This window comes from Oryx dammah, unplaced genomic scaffold (genome assembly GCF_014754425.2).
Source record: "Oryx dammah isolate SB20612 unplaced genomic scaffold, SCBI_Odam_1.1 HiC_scaffold_2, whole genome shotgun sequence".
In the NCBI taxonomy this organism is placed as follows: Eukaryota; Metazoa; Chordata; class Mammalia; order Artiodactyla; family Bovidae; genus Oryx; species Oryx dammah.
The window spans coordinates 195,955,861-195,975,069 of record NW_024070186.1 but is presented as its reverse complement, the minus strand read 5'-3'; the positions used below and the strand labels follow the sequence as shown (position 1 = coordinate 195,975,069).

The 19,209-nt window shown below is 57.7% G+C and overlaps 1 protein-coding gene across 1 annotated transcript in view; it reads left to right on the top strand.

The window, feature by feature from the left end:
• FOXK1 (forkhead box K1) overlaps nt 1-17,226 on the top strand; it is a 74,576-nt gene extending 57,350 nt beyond the window's left edge. Inside the window, exons 6-12 of the mRNA XM_040266768.1 lie at nt 6,772-6,928; nt 7,321-7,467; nt 7,906-8,099; nt 8,501-8,667; nt 8,771-9,055; nt 9,832-10,056; nt 10,563-17,226. Coding sequence (XP_040122702.1) covers nt 6,772-6,928; nt 7,321-7,467; nt 7,906-8,099; nt 8,501-8,667; nt 8,771-9,055; nt 9,832-10,056; nt 10,563-10,825 — 1,438 coding nt within the window. The 3' untranslated portion in view covers nt 10,826-17,226. The remainder of the gene's footprint in view (nt 1-6,771; nt 6,929-7,320; nt 7,468-7,905; nt 8,100-8,500; nt 8,668-8,770; nt 9,056-9,831; nt 10,057-10,562) is intronic.
• Nucleotides 17,227-19,209: the final 1,983 nt, after the last annotated feature.

The following is a 19,209-nucleotide window of genomic DNA, read 5'->3' as shown; positions in this document are numbered from 1 at the left end:
CTTTGTGGAATTCGTCCAAGGTTAGTGGAACCCTGTATGAAATAAACATTAAGCCACTGGCCTCGGTTCCTAAACCACTTGTCACTCTGACCTAGCAGTCCATTCCGGCTTCACTGTGGCGGAGAGTCAGTCCTCACTCTGCAAAGTTGTGTGTCTTCTGAGTTCAGATGGGGCGTGAGGACGGCTGTTGTGTGTCTGGCAGACTTTGGATCCTACCTGAGAGTGATTTACTCTGCTTTTCCTCGGTTCTCCCGATGACCCGGAGAGGAGGCTGCCTGTGCACTTGTGGCCCTCACCGCACACCTCACACGCAAACCCGCACCCACATGGTCCCTTTCCTCGTCTGGAAACTGAGGATATAAAAGTTGCTTCATCAACACAGAAAGATGCGGCCTTCCCTGTTCTTTATGGTTCTCTTCCTGCCTCTCCAGGAGTTGGGGCCAGGGGGCCTTTTGGCTGTAAATTGTTGAAAGGAAGTGGGCTAGGCTTGTGCTGTAGTCCGGTCTCCAGGGGGACCCTGGGGCCCTGAAGATCCTGCCGGGTGTGTTCCTGGGTGTGCCTTCGGGGCAACGCCCGCCTGGCATCCTGCTGCTGAGGGCTCTTCCTTTCCAGATGACAGCTGTGGTTCAGGAAGCAGGCAGAGTGAGGGGGAGGAGCAGAGTGAGGCCTAGGCCCCCTCCCCTCCCAGATCGGCCCCCACCCCTCCCAGATCTGCCCCCTGCCTGCTTGGAGACAGAGATGCTGGGAGGTCTGAGCTCAGGCCAGCTCTCCAGTCTTCTGAGACAACATGCATTTCAGACACCAGCTCCCTCTTCTGCAGTCACTTCCCAAGGTTTCACAGCACAGAGTTTCTCTTCGGGGGCACAGACCTGGTTAAGAGAGTGCTGAGAAACTGGCTTCCGTGAATTCTCTTTGCCTGTTCTTTGTTTTCCCCTCAGATTATAGAAATACTATGTGCGCACTACATAAAATAGAGATGTTTCAGAAAGTGAAATCCCCTCAGTGACACTCCTGGAGAGACGTCTACAGGGGCCTCTACATGTGAACGAGTAGAGAGCTCGTCTGATGGCTGTCAGTACTTGTGACCCCGCCCGGAAGGGCGCTGTGGAGCCCAGAGGGCCCTGCAGCCTGCTTTTCCTCCTGTCCCTGTTTCAGCCCCTTTCCTTGTCACTGCATCACTCGTGGCTGCAAGGTAGACTGTTTTGACATGGCCTTGGTTTACCAGTTCCCCCACGAGAGCCACGCAGCTATTGCTAGTTTCTTAGTCTTGTGGACAGCTCAGCAGCTGGTCTGGTTTGAAGTCGCCTCTCTGAGTGAGTGAGTGAATGAAAGTCACTTAGTCGTGTCCAGTTCTTTGCAACCCCATGGACTATACAGTCCATCAACTTCTGCAGGTCAGAATACTGAAGTGGGTAGCCTTTCCCTTCTCCAAGGGATCGTCCCAACCCAGGGATAGAACCCAGGTCTCCTGCATTGCAGGCAGATTCTTTACCAGCTGAGCCATCAGGGAAGCCCGTAGCCTCTCTGAAACGTCTGTAAAGGGCTCATGCTGAGGTCATCAAACCCTGAGCTTTGATTATTTTGTTTACAATACTCTCATTAGGGTCGTGAGCCACAGCATTTTAAGAACAGTGATTAAAAAAGAGCTGGCTCTGATGTTCCTGCTGGGCCTGCGAGGAGGGGGGGCACCCAGTACACCGTTCACCCCGCAGGACCCGGCTCAGTGCTCCCCTGAGCAAAGAGCTCCCATCCGGCTCTTTGCAGATGAGGAAACTGAGGCTCCTCCTCGGAGGTCGTTCTTTCCAGCAAAGAGAGTGTCTGGGCTGCACACTCAGCAGGCGCCCACAGGGAGAGGCATACTAATTGCGTTCATGCTTTTTATTCTTCATCAAAATAATACGTGCACCTAAGAAAGAAACCCAACCACTAATGCAGAAGAAGATGAAGCTGACGGTTCTATGAAGACCTACAAGACCTTCTAGAACTAACACCAAAAAAAAAAGAGAGACCTACAAGACCTTCTAGAAATAACCCCTTTCATCATAGGGGACTGGAATGCCAAAGTAGGAAGTCAAGAGATGCCTGGAGTAACAGGCAAATCTGGCCTTGGAGTACAAAATGAAGCAGGTCAAAGGCTAACAGAGTTGTGCCAAGAGAACCCACTGGTCATAGCAAACACACTCTTCCAGCAACACAAGAGAAGACTATACACATGGACATCACCAGATGGTCAGTACTGAAATCAGATTGATTATATTCTTTGCAGCCAGAGATGGAGAAGCTCTATACAGTCAGCAAAAACAAGACCAGGAGCTGATTATGGCTCAGATCATGAACTCCTTGTTGCCAAGTTCAGACTTAAATTGAAGAAAGTAAGGAAAATCACTGGACCATTCAGGTATGACCTAAATCAAATCCCTTATGATTATACAGTGAAAGTGACAAATAGATTCAAGGGATTAGGTCTGACAGATAGAGTGCCTGAAGAACTATGGACGGAGGTTCGTGACACTGTACAGGAGACGGTGATCAAGACCATCCCCAAGAAGAAGAAATGCAAAAAGGCAAAATGGCTGTCTGGGGAGGCCTTACAAATAGATGAGAAAAGAGAAGTGGAAGGCGAAGGAGAAAAGGAAAGATATACCCATCTGAATGCAGAGTTCCAAAGAGAGAGAAAGCCTTCCTACGTGATCAATGCAAAGAAATAGAGGAAAATAATAGAATGGGAAAGACTAGAGATCTCTTCAAGAAAATGAGAGCTACCCAGGGACTATTTCATGCAAACAATAAAGGACCTGTGCACCTAACAGAAGCAGAAGGTATTAAGAAGAGGTGGCAAGAACACACAGAACTGCACTAAAAAGATCTCAGTGACCCAGATAACCACGGTGGCGTGCTCACTCACCTAGAGCCAGAAATCCTGGAATATGGAGTCAAGTGGGCCCTAGGAACCATCATTACAAAGAAAGCTAGTGGAGGCGATGGAATTCCAATTGAGCTATGTCAAATCCTGAAAGATGATGCTGAGAAAGTGCTGCACTCAATATGCCAGCAAATTTGGAAAACTCAGCAGTGGTCACGTGACTGGAAAAGGTCAGTTTTCATTCCAATCCCAAAGAAAAGCAATGCCAAAGAATGCTCAAACTGCACAATTGCGCTCATCTCACACACTAGCAAAGTAATGCTCAAAATTCTCCAAGCCAGGCCTCAACAGTACGTGAACTGAGAAATTCCAGATGTTCAAGCTGCATTTAGAAAAGGCAGAGGAACCAGAGATCAAATTGCTATCATCCATTGGATCATAGAAAAAGCAAGAGAGTTCCAGAAAAACATCTGCTTTACTGACTACGCCAAAGCCTTTGACTCTGTGGATCACAACAAACTGTGGAAAATTCTTCAAGAGATGGGAATACCAGACCACCTGACCTGCCCCTTGGGAAACCTGTATGCAGGTCAAGAAGCAACAGTTAGAACTGGACATGGAACAATGGACTGGTTCCAAATCGGGAAAGAAGTACATCAAGGCATATATTGTCACCTTGCTTCCTTAATTTATATGCAGAGTACAGCATGTGAAATGCTGGGCTGGATGAAGCACAAGCTGGAATCAAGATTGTCGGCAGAAATATCAGTAATCTTAGATATGCAGATGACACCATCCTTATGGCAGAAAGTGAAGAGGAACTGAAGAGCCTCTTGATGAAAGAGGAGAGTGAAAAAGCTGGCTTAAAACTCAACATCCAAAACACAAAGATGATGGCATCTGGTCCCATCACTTCATGGCAAATAGATGGGGAAACAGTGACAGACTTTTATTTTCTCGGGCTCCAAAATCACTGCAGATAGTGACTGCAGCCATGAAATTAAAAGACTCTTGCTCCTTGGAAGGAAAGTTATGACCAACCTAGACAGCATATGAAAAAGCAGACACATTACTTTACCAACAAAGGTCCGTCTAGTCAAAGCTGTGGTTTTTCCAGTAGTCATGTATGGATGTGAGAGTTGGACTATAAATAAAGCTGAGCACCGAAGAATTGGTGCTTTTGAACTGTGGTGTTGGAGAAGACTCTTGAGAGTCCCTTGGACTGCAAGGAGATCCAGCCAGTCAATCCTGAAGGAAATCATTCTTGAATATTCATTGGAAGGACTGATGCTAAAGCTGAAACTCCAATACTTTGGCCACCTGATGCGAAGAGCTGACTCATTGGAAAAGACCCTGATGCTGGGAAAGATTGAAGGCGGAAGGAGAAGGGGATGACAGGATGAGATGGCTGGATGGCATCACTGACTTGATGGATATGAGTTTGAACAAGCTCCGGGAGTTGGTGATAGACAGGGAAGCCTGGCGTGCAGCTGTTCGTGGGGTCGCAGAGTCGGACACGACTGAGTGACTGAACTGAAGAAAGCAGAGGCTTCTGCAGGCTGGCCTCATGCCTCATGCCCCTGGGCACCTCCTCACTCTGGTTTCTCAGTCTCAGATCATTGGACTGCCTACTTGTGGGATAAAGGACTTGGCTTTTCCTCCTCACCTGTCCGCACAGTGAGATCAATGTCACAAGGGTCGGTTACTGTCCCCCAGAGTGGCTGTGTGCCATTCACACTGTTCAGCCTGAGCTCCTGGGCCTGGTTGCCCCTAGAGCCTGGTGTCACAGCAGGGGCCCTCTAGAGATGCCCTGTGTGTTCATTCTGTGGCTCTTCCCTGCTTTGCTGATGGTCGGGGGATTTGACCTGGACCAGGAAACTCCCTTGGGGGACGCTCAGCGTGTCGGTCAGTCTCTCCAGTCATCTCTGAATCGCACATTCTCGGCCCAGAGGTGTCCTGCTCGCCTGCCTCCAGCTCTGCCCCACCCCACCCCCCAGCCCGGACGTGTGACCCCAGGGCGGCCGGGTACCAGGCACAGCCCTCTGCGCCCAGGCCAGCCCGCGGGGACAGCTGAATGAGGTTTATTGAGGCTGGGGCCGCCACGCGAGTGGACACACGCTCTCCAGGCCAAGCCCCCCAGGCCCTCTGGGCATCAGTGGTGCTCTTTGCCCAAGGAAGCTTCCCTGGGGAGGCTCTGTCAGCACCAGCCTCCCCCGCTGTGGAAAGCAGCCTCCCCTCCCGCTGGGGAGCCAGTCTTGCCTGTTCAGTTTCCACTGGAAACTGTTCTGTGAGGAGTGACAGCCTTTTCTCTGGGCTTTGCCTTTGGAGGGTTAGATGTAAACCTTCTGAGATGTACGGACTTGGGACGGGCAGTGGACCCCAGTGCCCAAGCCCAGAGTCCTGTCTGCTGTCTGCACTGGTCAGGATGCCATGTGGGTCACGTAGGTCAGATGCCAGCGAGGTTTTCCCAGAGGAGCCCTGCATGCCCACCAAACTGGACATCACCTGATCTGTCTGCTGGGGGCTGGTGTGTTTCTGGGGCACGCTTCTCGCCCCTGTGGTCAGAGCGTGGACCAGGTGTTGTCCAGAGTGGCGCTGAACCCCTCTGGGACTGGAGACAGTGCCCCGGCGCCTCTGCAATGGCGGCTCCTGCAGCATCTTCAGGAGAGACTCTCCAGGAACCCTTCCCCTCCCCCAGCCGGGTCGGATCCGCTCGCGCTGTGGTGTCTGGTTCCCCGATGGGCACGTTGGGGGCCTGATGCTGAGTATATGGGCATGCTACCAGTAAAGCACTTCCCCTCACCTCCCACGCTACTTTAAAAGCTTGGGTTTTGTATGTTTGGTTCAAAATGAAATTCAGAAAGAGCTGTTTTTATTACTGCTTCCGACTTCTCAGCAGCTGGTTTATTATTGTTGGTTAAAGTGTCTATACTCTCACGACTTAACCTGTCCCTGTATCTGCAGAGTCTAACTGAGAGAGGAATGATTCCTGAAAATTCCCACCTGGGTTGCTGGGATTCCCGACCCCACGGGGGGTGACAGTAGGGGAATTCATCATTAACATCAACTGCCCCCTTTTTCTCAGACACAGCGTTTTGCTTTTCCCTTCATCCTTCCCTGAGATCAGTAACTATCTCTTGAGCCCCTCCTACGAGCCGCAGACGGCTCCCCACCTTGGAGGAGCCGGGCAAGGAAGCCGGAGACAGCAGCCCAGCCAGAGAGGAGGCTCTGCGTACGTGTCCAGGAAACTGGCACGGAGGGCTTTCATATGAATTTGACTTACGGGGGAGTTGGGGGCGTCTTGTCCCTTGGACAGTGAAGGGAGACGCCCTCGGGGGCTGTGGGGAGTGGGCCTGGGAGGCCCCCCTGCAGGTGGGAGGTGGACGCAGCAGGGCTGGGGACGCGTGGAAGGAGACGATGACCTCCGAGCTCTGGTTAGCCCCCAGCTCGGGGCACCTCATACCTGGATTTGTGACCCACTTTTAGAGTTTATGACGGTTTTCTCTGAATACTTTTTAATTTTCAAAACCAAAATTTCCACACGGCTTGACAACCGCAGCCAAGTTGTTAGCGGCAGGAACCGGCCACTCCTGTTGGTGGAGCCCTGGGCGGGGCGGGGCGGGCCGCTTGCACCGAAAGCACTGCGGTGCGGAGGGGGAGCCCCGCCGCTTCCCGCCCCCGGACAGGTGCGCAGTTTCCAACCGGAGAGGAGTGCCAGCCCGGGGCCGGGGGCGCGGGGTGGGGGAGCGGGCCGAGCACGTGTCTCTGTGCGGCCTCCCCTCGGGCGCCCCCTTGTGGCCGAATGAGCGCACCGCGCCCCCTCGGTGCAGCGCGGACGTCCCCTAGGGCCCGACAGCGGCCGCCTCGGTCCGGAGTCAGACCTCAGGACGTGTCCTTTCTCTCCGCAGTGTCCCCAACTCCTGCCCAGCCAGCCCCCGAGGGGCCGGCTCCTCCAGCTACCGCTCCGTCCAGAACGTGACCTCCGACCTGCAGCTGGCCGCAGAGTTCGCCGCGAGGGCTGCCTCCGAGCAGCAGGCCGACACGTCCGGAGGGGACAGCCCCAAGGTCTCAGCCCTGGGCGCGCTGGCTGTTGCCCGGCGGGTGCAGGCTTCCCTGCCCTCCTCCCCGGGGCCCCCTTGTCCCGTCCACGGGGCCGGGGCGGCTCCAGAGCCTCCTTACGGTCTCCGGGAGGGCGTCAGGCGCCTTGCCTCCCAGCTTAGCTTAGTTCATTCCCATCAGACAGCTGTCCTTAAATCAGTTTGCAGAGGAGGTGAGAAATTTCAGAATCAAACCTGACTTTCCCCCATGAGGCAGAATTGGCTCCTCCCAGTCTAAACCCCCAGGAGGAGGTGGGAGTGATGTTCTTAGACACGCCGAGAACCTGTGTCCTCGCTGGAGGGGGGTGGCTGGATTGGAAACGCGTCCCTCTGGGCTCACCCCCTTGTCTGCACTCCCAGGACGAGTCGAAGCCGCCGTACTCGTACGCTCAGCTCATCGTGCAGGCCATCTCCTCTGCGCAGGACCGGCAGCTGACCCTGAGCGGAATCTACGCGCACATCACCAAGCATTACCCTTACTACCGCACGGCCGACAAGGGCTGGCAGGTGTGCCCCTTCCCGATCCCCAGGGCTGTCCACTGTGGCCCCCACCCTGCCCCCAGAGCCCACGCCACCCTCCCGGAGCCCACAGACGGGAAGATGTCCCCAGGCTCAGTGCACGGGGCGCTCCTGTGTGACCTTGCAAACAGACCTCCCTGCTCTCCACAGACCTTTCTTGTTCAGGTTCATAAGACCTTTGTTCAGTGTTCTAGTTGGCTCAGCACGCGTTCTGAACCTGGCATCCCCTGGACGAGGGCTTCTCCTTAACGTCTGGCTTTTCTGTAAGGGCTGCTCATGAGCCCGTGCTGAATTTTCACAGGCACGACCGCTGTGACACCTCTGTGCTTGGGGCCCCTCCAGCCCTGACCCCGGGCTCAAGTGGCCGGGCCTGCTCGGGTCAGAGCCACACCCACCGTGACCGGTGACTCCCCGCTCTGCCCACAGAACTCCATCCGCCACAACCTCTCTCTGAACCGCTACTTCATCAAGGTCCCTCGCTCCCAGGAGGAGCCGGGGAAGGGTTCCTTTTGGCGGATAGACCCTGCTTCAGAGGCCAAGCTGGTGGAGCAGGCGTTCCGGAAACGGAGGCAGCGGGGCGTCTCCTGCTTCCGCACCCCCTTTGGGCCGCTGTCGTCCAGGTGAGCCCCCCTGCCCCGCCACCCCCGCAGCCGCGGCCAGTGAAACCGCTTCACCCTTTCTTGGAGAGACCAGCTCGGGCCCGAGAGGCAGAGAGAGGGCATCGGCCAGATTCCCACGATGAGCTTTGCTCTCTGGGTGTCAGTTTGTCCCAAGGGAGGTTGGTGCCCGTCCCAGCAAGACTGCTGTTCTTAACATAGAAGCACAAGCCTCTTTCCAGGGGCGGTGGGTGGGGGGGTGGTGGGCTGGCCGGGCCCCTCGGAGGTGAATGCGCTGGTCGTGGCCTTCCCCGGGCCCAGGATCGCGGGGCGGTGGTTCATGTGTCGGGCGGCCAGCTGTGGCTGCAGAGTCGGGCAGCACTCGGGCATGCTCACTGCCGCAGTCCCGTCTCCCCATCTCCTAGGAGTGCCCCAGCTTCACCCACCCACCCCGGGCTGATGTCCCCGCGTTCCAGTGGCCTGCAGACTCCAGAGTGCCTGTCCCGGGAGGGCTCGCCCATTCCACATGACCCTGACTTTGGGGCCAAGTTAGCTTCTGTTCCCGAGTACCGCTATTCCCAAAGTGCACCCGGTAAGACCGGCCTCACCCTCATGTTTGATGTCCCGGAACTCAGAGCCACGAGCCCCCGGCAGGGCACGTGCGGGCCCCCACTGACCCGGCCCCTCCTCTGCAGGCTCTCCAGTCAGCGCCCAGCCGGTGATTATGGCCGTGCCACCCCGGCCGCCCAGCCTGGTGGCCAAGCCCGTCGCCTACATGCCGGCTTCCATAGTGACGGCCCAGCAGCCCTCAGGCCACGCCATCCACGTGGTACAGCAGGCACCCCCCGTCACCATGCTCAGGGTGGTCACCACCTCCGCCAGCTCCGCCAATGGATACATTCTCGCCAGCCAGGCTGCAGCGGGGGGTGCTCACGAGGCGGCAGGCACGGCCGTGCTGGACCTGGGCAGCGAAGCGAGAGGTAAGCTGACTGTACGGTCACCTTGGTGGGGCTGCGTCTGGCTCTCATGGGTCTTCAGAAGGTGGAGCCATCAGCCTGGGCCGTGGGGCTCAGGCCATCTCGGGCAGGATGTCTCTGAAGGGCCGCCCCTCGTCCCCTCCCGTTTTCTGGGGGGATGTTCCTATGAAGCAGCGCTGATCATCTTCTGAAATGCCGCTCCCCGCAAGCAGCATCTGGGGCTCCGGGCGCCCCTGGACTAGGTGTGGGGCCTCAGACTGGAGCCCCCAGCGAGGGCTCCATACATGTCCTTCAGAGTGAAAGACTCACAGTCCTGAGTTGGAAGTCAGGGTCCCAGAGGATTAACGCGGTGATGGTTGGGAACACCATCAGTGCTTTCAGAGGCCCTGGAGCCAACACTCTGGATGAAGCTGGGTCTTAGGGACGGCGGGCCCCAGCAATGACATCCCTTCTGATCCCGTCCTAACGAGGACATGTGTATTTTGGTGAGAGGAAAGCTAGGTCATTAGCTCCAGGTGCAAATCACTTCATTCCAAATGATACGAATTCTTTCTCGGATTAAACTTACTTTGGTTAAAGTACGCAGTATTCAAAATTTTCCCTAAAACCCTATGGCTTGTATTTCTCTTGTTTCAAAACATTCCATCAGTGGGAGTTTTCTTTTGAGAACCCAAGTCTTTGCCCAGTGTCTTGGCTTCAGGCCTTTGGCCCCCCGCCCCGCCCCGGGGGCACCCCCGCAGGGCCGTGACCATGGCTCTGACGCACGCCGCCCCCCGCAGGCTTGGAAGAGAAGCCCACCATCGCCCTTGCCACCATCCCCGCCGCCAGCCGGGTGATCCAGACGGTGGCCAGCCAGATGGCCCCAGGGGTCCCCGGACACACGGTCGCCATCCTGCAGCCAGCCACGCCGGTGACCCTCGGGCAGCACCACCTCCCGGTCCGGGCCGTCACTCAGAACGGCAAGCACGCCGTCCCCACAAGCAGCCTCGCCGGCAGCGCTTACGGTGAGGCCCCACCTGGGGCGGCCCCCTCTCCCCGACTCGGCCCTGAGCGCCAGCCTGACCGGGGTCAGTTCAGCAAGTGTGTCTCCCCAGTTCATCCGGCCAGTTTCCCGAGCACTTGCTCTGTGTCCGGGCTGGGATTTGAGGCCAAGGTAGCTCCGAGGGAACACCCTGCGGGGACAGTCAGAGGGGACGGGAATGCTGTCCGCGCCACACAGTTAAAGTGGCCATGGCAGGGGCAGGGGCGCTCCGAGGCACATCGCTGGGGTGGTGTGGGAGCCGTCAGGGTGTACAGGGGGACCCCTGCACAGAAGCGACCGAAAGTGGGGGGACAGGGTTGGAGGCCCCACGGGGTGGGGGCCCGAAGGGGCTGGCGCCCAGGAGCTGCCCCCTGGCTGTACCCGGAGGTGCCAGGCATGCTGGGGAGCGGGCCCCTCGTCTCCTCTCCCTTGTGTGGCAGCACTGGTCCGACCAGCTCTGCAACGTGACTCTCTCTCTCTCCACCCTAGCCCTCACCAGCCCTCTGCAGCTCCTCGCGGCCCAGGCTAGCTCGTCCACACCGGTGGTGGTCACACGAGTGTGCGAGGTGGGGCCCGAGGAGCCAGCGGCAGCGGCGGCCACCAGCACAGCGCCCCCCCCCGCCGCCTCCGCCTCCCCCACTGGGGAGCCCGAGGTCAAGAGGTCCCGAGTGGAGGAGCCCTTGGGGACTGTGACCGCACAGGCCGGCGTGATGGCAGCCGCCGGCCCACAGGGCCCCGGGACCGGGGAGTGACGTCGCGGCGTGGAGGTGGAGTGGGACACAAGCCAGACGGAGCTCTGGGGCCGGACCGGGGCGGCTGACTCCGCCGCCCCTGGGACTGAGACGAGAAAGCTCCCCGCGGGCCGAGCGCAGGGCCACGTGGGCGGGCAGGACACCTCTATCGGCACCGGACACCCGTCCTCCTGCCCCCGCTCTGGTTTCAAACAAAAACACATAAACGCGTTCAGACAGCTGATTGTACGATTCTGGAATACTTTGTCTTGTTTCCTTCTCCCCCCCCACCGCCAGCACCGCCTTTTCTCCCCAGGCCTTTCGCCACGGGCGTGGGGAGAAGGTCGCAGCCCAGCGTCTCCAGAAACGTATCCAGGCGGCCTGGCCCCGCACAGAAGCCACGCTCCCGGAGCACCTTCACCCCGAGACGGGATGGAAGCACGGGCCAGGGGCGCCAGCTCTGTCTGTAAGAGACGGGACCCTGGCGAGAGAGACGCAGAGCCGCCAGCTGTCAGGCCGTCCCCATCGCTGCTGCTTCTAAAGTGACACCAAAAGTGTCAGCATTCGCTGGATGGAGGGGAGGGGTCTGGTCTGGCTTGGACCCCACGTGTTTCCGGTTTTGTTGAAAGGCGGAACTGAGGCTTCACTGACGGCCTGAGACAGACACAGAAGGGATTGCTCGTTCCTGAGGTTTCCACCCGAAGACAGTTTAACAGCTGGGTAGGTCTGGGTCTTCCCTGCATCGGTCCCCACAGAGTGAACTCTTGCCGCTCCGTCTGCTAACTTCAAGGAAGACCGACGGCCTCCCGGACTGGTGCTCGAGGCAGAGAGCTGTTTGGATGAGAGGTCCGCCTGCAGCGTTTCCGTCGTCCCGGCCACACCAGGTTGCTGGGGGCGGAAGGACATGGCCCCCCCCCCCCCGGGAGGACGGTCACACCGAGCGGCCTCGTTTCCCGCCAGCTCTGACATCCAGGGGCCCTGCGGCTGCCCACCCAGCCTCCTCACCAGCTGCCAGGGTCTCTACTGCCCGGCAGCCTGCCTGCCGTGACCTACCAGAACCAGCTCTGCGGCCCGTGGCGCCGGAGGCCCCGGGCTGGGCCCATAGCCCTCGACAGCTCGGGGGCCCTCGGGAGCCTCAGGAGAGCAGGGCGCCCGCGGTCCTTCACGTCTCGGGAGAGCACTCAGGAAACACTCAGCGCATCTCTGTGAAGGGTGGCTTAGACCTGGCCTGGTGTCAGCCAGCCCTGCCCCGGGGGCCCCGGGGGTCCCCACGGACATGGGCTCCCCGCTTCCAAACCGCCATCGCAGCTGCAGGGCCGGGCGTGCGGGCCGCTTGCACCGCCAAGGTTGTCCCCAGGCGCCCCTCGGGGACCAGCATGGAGTGTCCTTCCTCCAGACGGGTGTCCACTCAGCCCGCAGGCCAGGTGCATCCGTGCCGCCGACCTTCACCCTACATGTGGCCGTGGTGCCCCCATGAGGTCAGAGACAGGAGGACTGGCGCCCAGCTCTGCACCCATGCCGCCCTGGCATTCTCTGTGGAGTCCCATCTGGTGTGAGTGCGGAGCGTGAGACTGAACGGGTCGAGACGGACATCCGGGCACCGCCAGGCTGACTCCACAGGTCCTGGGCAGGGCTAGGGGGCCGTCGTCTCTTTCTCTTCCGTCGCTGCTCAGCCCTGGGACTGCGTGGGTCTCGCTCAGATGCCTTCTTGCTCACAGACCATCCTCCGCGCCACAGCTCGCCTCCCCTGGAGATAGACGCCAGGCCAGCCAGGCCAGAGGACACACCCAGCCCCGGCCTCTCTGCCTGGCCCGACCAGTCTGGCCAGACCCTGTGTTCTCCTGACTTCCAAGGCATTTTGGTTTCTCTGTGTTACCATGGACTCCCTCACTGTTGTATCCTGGCGGTGGTTCAGGGAGAAAGGAGTGGAGGCGGGGCCGTGGCTGGAACTGGGAGGGAGATGGGACGGGGTGTCCTCAGTGACGCTCGGCCACGTGCCGAACACGTGCCTTTTTAGCTCCTTCTGGGCAGAAGGGACCCCGTGGGGCCAGGTCCAGGGGACCAGCCACTCCAGGTTCTTGGTGAGCCTCTGGGCGGGCTTTTGGTCATCTCCCCAGATGGCCTGTGGTGCCCGCCAGCACTTATCCTGAGACCAAGAGGCCAGGAGTGGGCAGCTCTCCAGGAAAGATGCTGCTGTAGCCAGAAAGATCCCTGGTGTCCTCGGAGCCCCCCAGGCTGTGGGGCCACACCTGCCCCCGCCACACCCGTCTGCAGGAGCAGCCAGGAGAGCCAGCAGCCGTGGTTTTCCACACGCCTGGGTGTGGCACGTGGACTGACCCACCCGAGGCTGGGAAATAAAAAGGCAACCTGGCTTGATGCTGGGGCCACGGCCACCTCGGATCACCCAGGGGCTGGACTCCACAGAGGGTCGGCCGGGCGGGTGCGCTCGGGCCTGTCGTCACAGCCGCTCCCTCTCCATCCGAATACCGGGCCCACCTGTCCAGCTGTACTCAACCTTTACCAGGGCCAGATACAGGAGGGCGCCGCTCTGCACGGCAGGGCAACATGAAAATCCCTGCCGTGCTGTGCTGAGCGGCCTCCCCTCCGGCCACTGTCGCCTGCTTGCAGGCCCGGGGTGGACACTGAGTGTCTCTCTTCCGCCACCTGCATCTCTATGTGAAGCTCCGGGTCGCCTGGCGCTGTCGGGCAGAGCCTGTGTTCGGGGTTCAGACCATCTGTCCTTCCCCCCACCCTGCTGGGATCCCCTATGAGGTTGGAGTAGCACTAGGGGGCCCCCCCGGCTGGACATCGTCACCTCCGTCTCCCTCTGCTGCAAGGGGCCCTCAGGCTCTTTCTGCCGCCTGGTTGGCTCACGTTCGCAGTTTGCTGTTTACAGTGGGAGGTTGTTTTTTCTGCTTCAGAATTAAGCCAAATGGAGAAGGTGAAAAGTGGACTTCTGAGTTGCTAATCAACACTCATTGGTGATTCTCAGGCGGGAGGGGGTGGGCTTGGTGGGGCCACCAGGCTGCTGGCTACTTATCCAGACCCCGCTGGGCCTAGAGGGAGATTTGTCTTGTTCGGCTGGCGCGCTTACTTCCCCTAAAGAAAGGTCTGCCTGGACCAGTCAGTGTGAGCCGCCCTGCTACCGGGGCGCGTCCCGAGGTCTCTAGACAGAAACTTCTTCACTGACCCCTTGAAATTCAGGAGACAGAAACTTGGATTTTTCCTTTGGTCAGTTTCTCCCTTTTTGGAGGCAAAGAAAAGACCGAACGTGAGCATGTGTTAGAGAAGAGGGTCCTTCGCGCGGCTCCTTTAGGGTTTAGACTGAGGGGCGGTTGAGGCGGAGAAGGAGCTGTCTTCTTCCCAAGCCCCAGGTTCTGCTTTGCCCCCAGACGGCTTCATCTGAGGTGGGGCGCTGCCGGGCCCCCGGGAACCGGCCTCGGGCCCCGCCAAGCTCACGGCTGCCCTCCACGGCCTCGGTGCAAGTAGGAATGGACGCAGCTGCTCGGCAGGCCCCGGGGCGGGGGCGGTGGGGGGGCGGGGGCGGTGGGGGGGCGGGGCCAGTGGGAGCCACGCCCCCGCGGCCCGCCGCTCGAGGCTGCCCTTGGGGACACCTCTGCCCAGAAGCGAAGTGACCTACCGCGCGTCAGTTTACCTTATTCACACGTGCTGCTACGAGGCGGGGACGGGCCCCAGAAGGAGGGAGGCTTCTGTCCGCAGTCCTCAGGCTGCTCTCACGCATGAACTCCTCTCATCTCACCCGTCCCGTCCTCCAGGCCTTGTCTCCATCGCGCGGACCCGCCCTTCCCGCCAGGGCCGGCCTCTTGCCTCTTCTCTTACCCCCAGAAGCTGCTCCCCCCTGGGTCCAAGGGCCGGTCTGGGCCATCAGTCACCATGCAGCCCCTGGGGTGGCTTCGTCCAACCGTGAGGGGGCCCACCCGGAGTCACAGCTGCCCTGCAGCGTGGTGTTTGACACACACCGAGAGCGTCTGCTCTGAATGGAAACAGAAAGTGGGCCCGTTGGCTGAGTGTCTTTAGGGAAAGTAGTTTTGCTCTTCTGCTGAGAAGAATGGTCACTTGCCGAGTCGTCGGTGCCCCACCCCCCGAACCACCGGGTTGTCTGGGCGTCCCTGCGGAAGGCCTGTCCGCTGGGCTCCGGCCTTGGCTCAGCTCTGCCCCCGCCCGCGGGGTCATCCCCTCCTGTCCTCATGCCCTGGAGCACGGGACTCAGCAGAGGAGAGAGGTTGGAAGGGTTCATGTCTCTGGGTTTGACAAGACCCCCCTCTGTCCCCATCACGTCCGAGTGAATGTCCCAGCGGCCACGTGAGAGGTCTGATTGTCTGCAACACTTGCCCTGGCCCCGCCGCCAGCTGCAAGCCTGGCCCTGCCCAGTGACCCTGCCCACCGCCCGGTGACGGGAGGCTTCCTGCGGGCCCAGCGCTGACCAGGAGGGACGTCTGTGCTATGTCTTCACGCGGCCCTGAGGTGGAGATTTCTTCAAGTAGGCAAGCCTCAGGGTGTTGAGCGTCTTCTCCTCCCTCTCAGTATTCTAAAAAAGACGGGGCTGCAGGCACCTTCTAGGCATCTTTCTTTTTCTCCAGGGAAGGATCTTGCCCAGAGTATTTCCTTCACTCCTTGGACCTGCTTGTCATGCTGGAAGCAACTGGGTAAAGGTCCTGAGAAGACAAATTTGGGAGGGGGAGGTGGGGAGCTGCAGCAGACAGGTTTCTCTACTTTGGTTGATGGGCTGAACACTGGCTGCATGGGGCCCCCTCAGCCCCACCCCCAGCCCTGACGAGCCAGAGGGTCTTCAGTTTACACCCTCCATCACCCTTTTGCTTCCAAGGGAGACAAGAGGTCGCCAAGCTATACTCTCTCTTGCCCCAGATCCGTTAAGAGTCAAAATAGAATTGGAAGAATTCTAGTTCATTATTCTTTGTTTGAGATCCTTTTTCTGCAGTCGGTGGCTCATTGGACTTATCCAAATATTTATTGGTGGTTCACTCTGCATGAGAAACAGTAAGAAGTGCAGGGCAGTCCAGACCTGAGAGGGATGTAGCTGTTTAGCACTGTGACCCCCCTGGGCTACCATCGTGTTGGTCCGACTCACTAAAGATTCCATGCTGCTCATGTGAAGGTTTTTCTCAGTTGCTGGTGGCTCAGCTGGTTAAGAATCCGCCTGCAATGCAGGAGACCTGGGTTGGGAAGATCCCCTGGAGAAGGGAAAGGCTACCCATTCCAGTATTCTGGCCTAGAGAAGTCCATGGACTGTATAGTTCATGGGGTAACAAAGTCGGACACAACTGAGCAACTTTCACTTACTTATTTACTTACTTTCTTAGCTGCAATGATAAGACTGGCCCCTCTTAAGCTGTTACCATGACCCCCAAGGAATGCTATGAGCTGTCCCCAAATTCTGAGCATATTGGCTGAGCTGGAATGAGGCCCATGAACCTGAAATGGATTTCTTGGGCATGAAGTTAACTTGCCAAAAGGCTATGGAACTACGCCTGTGGCTTCTTAAGATGTTAGCCTCTAAATTCTGAGTTGTTATCCAAAAAATAATTGTAATAAGTAAAAATAGGATTTTAAAATCAAACATTCTTAAGTCTGGCCTCTCCCAGCTTTCTTCCAGGATGGGCTTTCTGGGTACCTGGTCAAGGGGGACCGACTCTGCTCTGTTTCTGCTTTAGGACAGGGACGAGGAGCAGAGATGAAAGTGTGTCCTTGATTCTTGCTTATATTCAGACCCAGATCCCGGGCAGCTTGGTGCACGTGGGCAAAGGATAAACCCAGCACGGATTGTGTTTTCTTATCTGACTGACAGCCTGTAAAGGCCCTTCAGCAGGGGTGGGTGTTGTTAGGGGGCGTGTCTGTGTGCATTTTTATTTTTTTTTTCATGGTGGCTGTCTAAAGTTTTTTCCACAGTACATTTAATCATCAGTGCTTTAAAAGAGTGGCAGTATCCTGTAGAGTGGGAATTAGGCTCCGTGGCGTGTTGGGTGGGAGGCTGAAGTCGCGTTGCGTGGCCGTGGTTCACCATCCGCATGTGGGCTCTGGCCTCTGGGGCACCCAGGAGGGACACATACACCTCAGCACTGGGGCAGGGCAGGGGCAGGGGTGCAAGTAGGGGGGACCCATCTCAGCTAGGCTGGCCTGTGTTTTCATTTCAAATGGGATACAGTATTTTTTTTTAATAAGGAGCCATACATTTTTTTTAATGTTTGAGATCTGAATGTGATTTCTAATTGTACCAGACGTTAATGTTTTAAAGCTATAACAAAGTTTAAAATTTCTACCTTTTTTTTCCATTTAACTGTTCTTTTATCTATTAAACTGTTGTATGTGGACGGGGAAGTTTTGTCTTTCCTCTTAGCATTTGTTTCTATAACCAAAAATAAAATTATATATTAAAGAAATGACATGGGGCTCTGTGTGGTCTTGTGAGCGACTGCTGAGGGACAGACACAGGCAGGTGCCCTGGACACTCAGCTCCCCTCTCAGCTGCAGGGAGTCACCACTTGCTCTTTCACTGTTGTTGAAAGAGTGTTGAAAGAGTGTTTCACTGTTGTTGGTCGCTCCGTCGTATCCAACTCCTTGGGACCCCATGGGCTGCAGCACACCAGGCTTCCCTGTCCATCACCAACTCCTGGAGCTTGCTCACACTCATGTCCATCGAGTGATGCCATCAACCATCTTACCCTCTGTTGCCCCCTTCTCCTTGTTCCTTCCAGCTTTCCCAGCATCAGGGTCTTTTCCACCAAGCAGGTGCTTTCCCGTTGTGCTGCCGTATTGACACATCACCGGAAGGGGGCGCTCAGGCGTCGGCACTGCAGGCCGCCTCTAACCGGGGTCTGATGAAAGATCCTCACTGATCCGTCCTCGTCAAGGTTCCCCAGTGTTTGTGACTCACGTGCCTGCTTCAGATCTCGCAGTGGCCTGCGGTGCTAAAGGAGCTTCCAGCACCTCTCTTCCTCCCTCTGGAACTCCACCACCATTCCAGAGGGAGGATCGATGAAGCCTTAATGCCACAGTGACAGGTTAAGCACAGGTTGGGAGTCCAGCCATATAGCAAGCAAGAGCAAGAGTGGTAAGTTTCGGGAGCTATGTTGGCTAATTCGCATCTTTTTAAACTGTTGAGGTCTTAAAGGTTTGTTTTTGATGAAGACCTTAAAATAGCATTTGACACAATGTTTTCGTAAGAAACTGTCAAATATCACCCTTGGTAATTCAGTCGGATGTGTGTGGGGAGAGAGGACACAGTTCCCAGTGAAAGCTAAGCTCCCCTGTGACCCTGGGTGTGGACCAATGACGAGTGCACATCCACCCCAGTGCAGTCACCCTCGGACTCGAGCTGTGCGTGAGGCTGGAGTAAACCAGCAGACTCCCACCAGAACCACGCGTCATTGTTAGGCTACTGTCTGCTAGCTGCAGACCCAGCTTGCCGTGCCGTCTCGTGGTTCCAGGGCTGGGCCTCTGCCAGGCCATCCCCGCTGTGCCAGCCCCCCGACATCGGGCACCCTGATGCAGGGTGTGGGGTGGAGGTGGGGCTGGAAGGCAGGAGCACGCGTCCTGCGCCCAGCAGTTTTCTTCAGCTCCAGCAGGCGTCCTGAGAACAGCAGCTGACAGCATCTGGTGGTCCCAGCCTGCGGGCCTCCTACCCGGTCAACGTCAGCCCTGCCGGACCCCTCGGCCAAGTCCCGGACGGTAACCCTTCCAGCCTCTCCCCTTGTCTCCCACACCTCCCTGCAGTTCTTTCTGTCTAATCTTCTAATGAAATGACTTGCCTTCCATCTCCATACCAGCTGCAGATGGACACCAGTTGCCCCGAGTCAGGCTGACCTCGCTCAGCCTCCCCGCAGCGCTTGGAACTTGACCCTGAGTCCTGTGGCCTCTGGGACCCCATCTGTCCCTGGCTGTCCTCCTGCTTCACCGGCCACTCCTCAGCAGGCAGTGGGCAGAGTGGCTCCAAGCTGACCGGGAGTCCAGCCGCCTCTTCCTACAGGTATAACCCTGGGCCCTGAGCCGGTTCTTGAGCGTCAGCCACCTCCTTCAGTAACAGCCCTCCTCGTATGAGGTGTGAGACGGTTGCTGTGCGGTACGTGGCAGGCTTTCAGCAAGACGGCCTGTGACCAGGCTCCCTTCCCCAGCTCCCCTCCTGATGAGCGCTGAGCTGTCCCCCTTACCCCATCCAGCGTCTTCCTCACGCGCTCACCCTTCCAAAGCCTCGCTGACCTGCCCTATGCAAAGACACCCAGCCTTACCCTCCCGTCTCCTCCCTTCATCAGCCCTGCAGAGCGTTTGTCACTACTGAGCTGCACATGGTTGTGTATTTGATAGCTGTGTTTCTGGCTGTAAATTCTGTGAGGACAGGGACTTAGCCTCTCTTGTTCCCCAGAACCTAA